Source organism: Acromyrmex echinatior, chromosome 5 (assembly GCF_024713525.1).
Source record: "Acromyrmex echinatior isolate Ae372 chromosome 5, ASM2471352v2, whole genome shotgun sequence".
NCBI lineage: Eukaryota > Metazoa > Arthropoda > Insecta > Hymenoptera > Formicidae > Acromyrmex > Acromyrmex echinatior.
Window position 1 is genome coordinate 11142115 of NC_141856.1, and position 8589 is coordinate 11150703.

General features: G+C 35.8%; 1 protein-coding gene across 8 annotated transcripts in view; it reads left to right on the top strand.

Moving 5' to 3' along the window:
- Nucleotides 1-7413, top strand: part of LOC105153594 (uncharacterized) — a 97622-nt gene extending 90209 nt beyond the window's left edge. For 7 of the 8 annotated variants that reach the window (XM_087406107.1, XM_087406106.1, XM_087406104.1 and 4 more), the window contains 6 exons: nucleotides 420-634; nucleotides 2216-2354; nucleotides 3133-3238; nucleotides 3886-4053; nucleotides 4478-4712; nucleotides 5315-7413. In XM_087406107.1, the coding sequence (XP_087262233.1) occupies nucleotides 420-634; nucleotides 2216-2354; nucleotides 3133-3238; nucleotides 3886-4053; nucleotides 4478-4712; nucleotides 5315-5625 (1174 nt within the window). In that variant the 3' untranslated portion in view covers nucleotides 5626-7413. Of the gene's footprint in view, nucleotides 1-419; nucleotides 635-2215; nucleotides 2355-3132; nucleotides 3239-3824; nucleotides 4054-4477; nucleotides 4713-5314 lie in introns of those variants that run through there. The other variant, XM_087406108.1, reaches the window with a different exon arrangement.
- The last annotated feature ends 1176 nt before the right edge of the window (nucleotides 7414-8589 follow it).

Consider the following 8589-nt stretch of genomic DNA (forward strand, 5'->3'; position numbering starts at 1 on the left):
ACTTCTTTAGTTGGACTGCCAAAGCGCAAATTTTAAAAAAAATAACCGAGAACTGTAATTTTTGTAGTCTACTACAATTTTTATAACGTTCTTTCATGTAATTTTTGTGTGTGTGTGTGTGTGTGTGTAAAGATTTATTGGGATTCATACAATATTTATAACTAACTCGTTTGTTACCAATGAAAAAAATAACTGTGCCGTTCAAACTTTACGCGGATGCCCATGGAATATTAATAAATCTATTTAGACCTATACAAAATACTGGTTGATTTCTGGTGTTAGCATTGAATCCATAAATTCTCTGGTTTGACTGCGAGTCGGCCAGTCAGTCGAAAAAAAAAAAAAGAAAGAAAAGAAACAAAACTAGAAGTCTAGGTAAAAAATGGATCCGATGAGATCCGCTCATGTTATGCTTGCAGAATATCCGTGATCTTCCGGGTGAAATCGGCAAAGGCCGTAAAAATAACAGACGCGAGCCTGCTGAAACGGCTCGGTATCATCGTCCTGACGTTCAGCGTGTTCCTAAGCATAAGGACATTGGTCGCACCGCCCGTCGTGATCGTCGCACGAACTGCCGACGATCTCAAAGCGTATCTCTGCCGAACTGACTGGTGGGACCACAGTTTTACCACTCGTGAGTACCGTGGACGGTATCGCTGTGTGCTGTGCATAGAAAAGAGATATCGACTCGCTTAATCCTTCGCTGTACGCTCAATGCCTTCGATACCACGGACTTTTGTAATCGTAAGCTGTATCGTAAGCTCCAGTGAAATATGAGCACGTTGCAGGGTTCTATCGTGTATATGTGTATATATATATATATATATATATATATATATATGTGTGTGTGTTATGTACATATGGTATAGGGAGTAGGTGGCATTGGATTAACTTTGCTTTTGTGGAATGATCGATTCCTCGCGTACACGTAAGAATGCGATCGAAAGTTAGAGAGTTTCTGATGAATTAAACTCCGAGCTCGCTTTTCACCTCAAGCGCCTTCAGCGCTCTCGAAAGCTTATTTACTGAAATATTTAATATAGAAAGTTGCGAGGCGAATTACGCTGGGATGGATGGCGCTCAAAATAAATAAGTCGGGATTCTCGTCCCGAATTCTCGCCGAGGAATCTTGTTTAACGGCGGGAAGGAACAGAAGGGGAAGGAGGAGTGGGAGGGGGGGGGGAGGGAAGCGGGGACAAAAATGCGCGAAGTACCTCCGGGACATACCCGCGTAAATGAGGCGTGAAAGTGGGCATCCGTCTCTCAGCGTAGCCCTGGCTTCGCCATATCCATAAGTTCCTGTATTATACGTGGCAGGTAGCATTAGTTCGCATTACCCATCCCTGTTGTCAGTTATATGTGCCTCTGTCTACTTTGTAAAATGTTTACCGAGTCTCTATCATGACGCGCTTCTCTCCCGTCAGGAAAATTGCTCTTGGCGGTGTATCAAATTAATTTACATTAAATTAGTATTTAGCGATCGTATCGTTGTATGCATGCACGCGCAGTTAATATGGCATTATGAAGGATTAAAGCGTATTAGCGACAACACAAAGTATAATACGATACACATGTATAATATGTAATGTGGAAAACCGTGTGCACATGTGGAGCCATATTGATTTAGTAATACTGCAGATGGTCAAACGCGATTTTAAATCAAGATGGATAGTGTAGTACGTACCGTGGCTTCGAGGGAAACCTTGTATTATAGTTAACTCGTATTCATCTGTCGTCGGAGAGTAAGAGGTATTAGTTTTCCTATAACTTCTCCAAAGAAATGGAATTAATCTGTAAATCTTGCGCAAACACACCGATCAGTATTTTCACATAGTTTCATTTAGTTTGAAGAAGGCTCTTAATTCCTTAAATCCCTCGCAATTTTACATTTCATTCAAGAATTTAACTGAAATGCATAATGCAAAAGTATCTACGATTATCTTGCACCTGACAATTCTCAGAAATTCTTCAATCGGAGCACTCGGATTATCAAATTATTCAATTCATCCTACGATTTACAGGGTCGTAACTAAGAACTCGCATGCGTTTGCTTCGACTCTTTCGCACACGTATGTGAACGGAGAACGGAAATGGAAAAATATTTCGGTCACACATATATATGCAAGTAACGCTAACTATGATTCTGCGGGTCTTTGAGTAAAACATTTAGTTTGCCATTGAGACTAATGTGACTTGGAATTTCACGTGATTTCAGTCGAGGTGATGTTCCTCGTGTGGGGCATCCGGTTGTGCATCGTAGTAAGAAAGACTCCGTCGGAGTTTAATGAGAGTCGATTCATTTCAATGGCGATTTACAACGAATTTCTACTATCAGTCTTCCTCAACGTTTCAATGTAAGTTTGCGTTATGATATCTTTTTCTCTCTATTCATTATTCCGAATGACCGATTACAACTTATACGAGAAGTATTTGCAAAGCTCCGTCTCACTTGTAATATTATTCGTAACATGAGATGGTGAAAACCGTTTTTCCAAACATTGAAAGAACTCTATCAAACGTATATTTGAAATTTAGTTTTCGCGAATTCACTTTAGTGTTGCAATGATAGCGGCTTTTTATATTTAAATGTAATTAAATGCCGGAATTTTATATTTCAAGAGTTTAACGGTGGAATGCATAATGTAAGTCAATTTAAAGCGACCCTTATTTTAAATGTAAATACTGTGTCGACGGTTTTACAACGTGTCCCATCTTAACTGCAATTTAATGACAGGTTCTGACTTGACGAATTTATAATCAATTTTTTTCTAACTGACTCTTAGTATTACAATTTACTCCAATTTTTAATGCACAAGATTACATGGCGTGACGATAAATTTTAAAATCGCAATTTTACCTCTGTTACTCGAGCGCTTTTCCTTTGTTAAATTTTCCGTCCAATTTTCTTATTAAGAAAAGAGGAATTTGCATCAAACGCATCTGTCGTTAAAACTTAATGCAATCAAAGATGTGTGGTTTCCCGATCTACGAATGCAATTTGAATTTTTGAATTGGAGAAACAAATAAAAATAATAAGATCTGGGACACTAACACACTACTGGCCCGTTCTTACGTCATGGTAACGCTTCGTGCAGCTAACAGCTCTGAATAATTTCTTTTCCGCTGCTGCAGGTTGTTCCTGCAATCACCGGCCAATCCGGATTTATTGTACATCATATTTTTCTGCCATACCCAGCTTACCGTCACATTGCTGCTTTGCCTGATATTCGGCAGTAAAGTAAGAAATATTATTTATTACAGCTTTACCGTATGACAATTATTACGTTTTACGGCGCACATTGTTACTTCAGTTGATCGTTTGTGTCGAGAACTTTACTCCAAAATTTTTATAATTTTAAATTCTATATAGTAAATTATTCAAATATTACAGTTAAATATGTATTAATCCGCAAAACAGTTTTAAACGCGTTAGATTAATATATATTTTGTGAATATAAATTTGTAAAAACATTGCATCTTTGAAATATTGAATATAGGCTGAAGATAGCTCTAAAGAATTTATTCTCAAAATATTTTTGAGTAAACTTTATTTTATTTAAAGAAAAGGTAAACAGGCTCACATTTTTTAATGTAATTGATCTGTAAATAAATTCTCTTCTTGTTCGAAATTTAGTGAGAAAAGCAAAATAGAAGTTGAGGTATCGTATAAAGCTAAAATTCAATTCAATCAGCACGAATGAGATTAAATCGTGCAATTTCCGCTTCGTTTTCTATTTGCTTCTCTCTTTCCCTCTCCCTCCTCCCCTCCCCCTCTCTCTCTCTCTCTCTCTCTCTGCAAAATTACTGCAAAGTCCTCTTACTAGCTTGAATAGAAATCCCGGTGCCGTGTAAGTTTGGTTGTTACATACGTCGCATTTAACGAAGGCTTACGTGGTATTCCGCGATGGAGGGAAGGAGGAGACGATTGGTAAACTTTGTGGCGCGACCGGCAAGTTCTTGGGGAAAAGCAGTCGTCCGCAGGGTACTAGTAACCAGACCAACTCGATATCGCTTCAGCAGGGTAATTTCGCCGAAGAAAGCGACTCTGTCACGGTAAGCACCCCGGTAAACCAGTTGGATTCTCTGGTCTCCGTGGAGCGTATCCGAAACTGTACACTTCCCCTTTCCTAAATATAATCTGATCTAAATCTAGACTTGCAGCAAATTGCGATTGTATTGTTCTAATGCTAACCTAATTTTCGAATTATAAAGCGCGAAAGTTTCAAACTTTTAAAGTTTTAAAATCCTAATTCTTTAAAGCTTGAAACTTTAAGGTTTTGTAACTTGTAATCTTATTCTGGCTCTTGAAACTTTTTAATTTCAAAATATTGGACTTCTTAAATTTTAGAAATTTTGGAACTTCAAAATTATGACATCTTGTTAAAATTTGTTATCTGAAATTAAAAAAATTTTTACACTAGAATTTTAGATTATAGATGTAAGATAAGAATGGCAAGAGACAGCAACTTCTTTCTAGGAGGAATTCCGCCGTTTGCTCAATCAGTTAGAGATCCTGAAGGAGAAGAACATATTATTAGGAAATCAGGAGCTGTCCAGGAAGCTGGCAGCCATGCTGGACGCTTCGAATCGAGTCGAGGCTCAAGTATCCACTATTCAAGCTATTTCGACTAGCATCGTTCAGTTGAATGATCTCAATAAATCGACGAAAGAAACTAATCTCGGACAAGCTTGTCAGGAGCAGACTCAAACAGGTAAAAAATAAACTTTAAAATAACATGTATTGAATTTTTTACAAAAAGTTAGCGGGATTGTGAAATATGTTGTAACTGTTTTTCAACGTTAACGCAGTCGGAAATAAAATCTCGTCAATAAAAGTTCTGTATGAACTGAAGAGAAACCTTTTATTTATATATTACATTCAGAGCTCGAAGCTAGCATTGCTAGCAGTTGGAAATAAAATCAGAGGAATTTATCTGTTTTAAAAATGACACAGATTTACGAATGATCGTAGCTTTGGAGACGGAGGATAAAATTAGAAAAAGTGGAAATTCTGACAAAAGCAGTATATATGGCCCGCATATTTCATTTACATTTAAAGTTGGAAATTAAAGGGCAAGAACTGCGAAATTGTTTCTGATGCATTGAAAGATCAGAAAAATGAAAATGAACGGCATTATAAAGTAATCTGTCTCGAGAATGTTGCTCGGTTAAATTAATTTTATTGTAAAAACTGGAAGTCTAAACGAGAGTTTTATTTATTTACTCTCTTCCTTTGTACCCGTTCAGGACGCTCTATTAATTTTTCATTACATTCCGTGAAGTCCTGCGGGCAGATAATTCTACCTTTGTTTAGGAAACGGTTCTCGGAGCGAAAATCGATGTCGCGCATGTATTGAGAAAAATGGGCTTGGAGGAAAGGATGTGCGCGATATGTCGAAGGATAATGAAACGCCAGAGTCGAGGAAAATCGGAAAAGACATCGCCGTGTCAACATCCTCGAAACACCCTATTGAGGACGTCGACAGGGAAATGTGTCACGGAAAAGAAGGCAAAGAATCTGATTCGAAGGACAAATCCAGGAGTAAATCCGGTCACGCTAGGACACACGCCATAGTTATCAACCTCGACGATAAGAGCAGATTTTCCGAGGAAGTTACCGTCTAACGTTATCTTTAAGTAAAAAATAAACGGTTAATGTAAATGCAATTTTCCGATATTTCTGTAATTAACGATTTTATCGTGAATGAAACATTATTGACCGTTTTTGTTGAAAATTACGATTGTTAATCACAGATTTTTAAAAAGGTTGACATTTTCCGATGAATTAATTAGCACGGAATTCCATCAGATACAATTATTTAAAAAAAATTTATCCGTTATTAATAATGTAATAATTGATTCTATGAAGAAAAGACAAAAATTCTAGTTCGTTCCAAATACAAATTTATACCATGAATAATTTAAAACCGACACTCGAAAGAAATTTTTCTGAATTAATAAGATTGATTAATTCCTCAATTGTTATGAGCGTAATAATAGTTCTAATACAAAGTTGAAAATTTTTAATGTCGAAGAATGTCTCGAAGATCGTTATAGTTAATTTGTTGAAACGATGATGTTGAAATGATTGATCTGAATGAAAGTTAATTAAGAGATCGTTTAGTCATCGTGAATAATCGTTCGCATATACGTTAATGAAAGAGTCACGGCACATATCGATTTTTCATATATTTCGGTGTATATCAAGTATCCGTGAAATAATAAAAAAATTGAAATATTAAATTAATCACATCGTTTGGCGTTTTTAAGCGAGACCGATCGCGTTCTAGTGCGTCATTAATGAACCGTTCATTAACCCTTAGGGAGTAATCCGCCCTTTCTAGCAGCAAATCGATCTCGGGCTACGGGCTTTCCAAGATCAAAATGTGCTTCATCAGCGTGTTCGCGGATCACAAGATAGCCTGCACCTATAATTATATATTAATGTAAAAGCAAGTAAAGGATAAGGCTCATTAACCCTTTCCAGCTCTCCAATGCCCCATGGTATTATTAAAATTATATCGTTTTAATTAAGTTCTTAAGAATGTATTAAATATATGTATAAAATATGAAATATGATATATTATGTTATATAATTATAATAATTATGTAGTGTAAAATAATATGAAATGTGCATTACACTATGTTCCATGATGTTGATTATGTTGTATTATATTTGTGTTAGCGATACTGTATTGTATTATATTACAATCAGAGATTATGATTAAAAAAAAAAAATAAATGTAAACATAAATTTATCTAGGAAAACAAATTTCCGATATAAAAATAATAATAATGGGCTTGAAAGGGTTAAAAGAAACAATTTTTATGCTATTTTTTTGCTAACGACTTTACATGATATGTGCAGACATCGGTAATGATTCGCTCAATAAATTTGCAAAAATTCGAATAGTTATATATTTGAAACTCTCAATCTGTGAAAATGCTTGAACTATCTAATTCGCATAATTAATATTCTTAAACGCTCAAGTTGATCCAACTTGAATGAATCGTGCTTCTTAAATCATTAAGAAACACTACTTTTACTTCGTGAAATATTTTAATTTTGAGTATTTTAATTTTGGAATTTTAATTTATCAATTATTTTTTATTGAATACCATATTTCATTTACCATATTTATTTTCTATAATCAAAATTTTGTATTAAATTTCTTCTAAGTATCCAATTTGTTACTATCCAATTATTAATTCAAATAAACAGTGATACAAAAGTAATTCATGTCCATATACATTGCTCGCTGTGACGTGGATGTTACTTTAATAATTACCACCGTTAACCGTGTAGCTTATTGTATACGTACAGTTTAAGTCAACGCGTTATATTGTAAATAATGAAATGCATGATTAATCGATTAATTAATAAAGACGAGATGAATGAAGTTTGAAAAACAATTTTGCATTTTGCTAAATAATAATCTTGAATGTTTTGAATGTAACCAACCAATTAATTCTTTCAGAATTTGAATTAAAAGGTAAGTAATGTTGTTCTACAATTGTTAAGATCTCATGGTTATTAACATCTTTACGAACAAAAAATTTATTTGTAGAAAATAATATAATTGAGACAAGTATTTATTTTTATGGAAACCGAACTCTCTCTCTCTCTCTCTCTCTCTCTCTCTCTCTCTCTCTCTTCATTATCTCGACGATATTTGTGGGAAAATAATTTTTTAATCCACTCAAAGCAACTCCAAAATCCAGCTTATTAACAATAAGCTAAACATCTCGTTATGAGAAATTCTCAGAAATCTCAGGATTAGAATTCAGGTTAATTCTCTATAGTTCGTCTTTTAACAAAAAGACGATAGCGATTAAATGTGTTCTCGACTCGTTAGTTAAATTAAGCGTCAGTTATAGAAAGAGTCGGATAGTAAAGATTTTCCGTCTCAATCAGACAATTTTGTGCAAAAGATCTAGGTTAAAGGATCCAAGACAAATCTGCCTGTCTTTCACCTAATGAAATTTGCAGCGAAGGTTTCTTCGAGTAGATCGGATTACGAGAAGCAGCATCTTCGCACTTCATACATACTAATACGGTATGTATTCGAGATGCTTGACAATCAGATTCTCAACTGCTATTTTCTTCTTTGTCCCATAAGCCCGTCAATTAGGTACTTCCAATAAAGCATTCTCGTACCTCAACAGCTTGATCGTTTGCCAGAGCGTGGAAGAAGGAAGAGGAAGTAGCGAGAAAAAACTTTGTGAGAAGATGTGAGGGAAAGGAGAAAGAAAGTGCTTCCTTCGTTACTTCCGGCGAAGTTCTATTGACTTCGCTATAGCGGGAGGAGGTTGGCTCCTCCTGCTTTGCCATCGTACGGACTGTGTTTTACAAATTGCGTCCGTACAATAAATGTGCCAATCCTGTCCCAATTGCCCCCGATAAAAAAGAAGCCGTAGATACGTGCCCTGTACGATATGTTGGGATCACGACAGAGACTACGACGATGAAAGCCCGCCGTAGTTTCGTATTGATTTTCAGGTAAGAATACGCGGCTATCGCTCGCTCGTTGAATTATCGAGTGCCCGATGCGGAAGAAGAACCTCTCGAGGTTCACTTCTGCGAGCTTT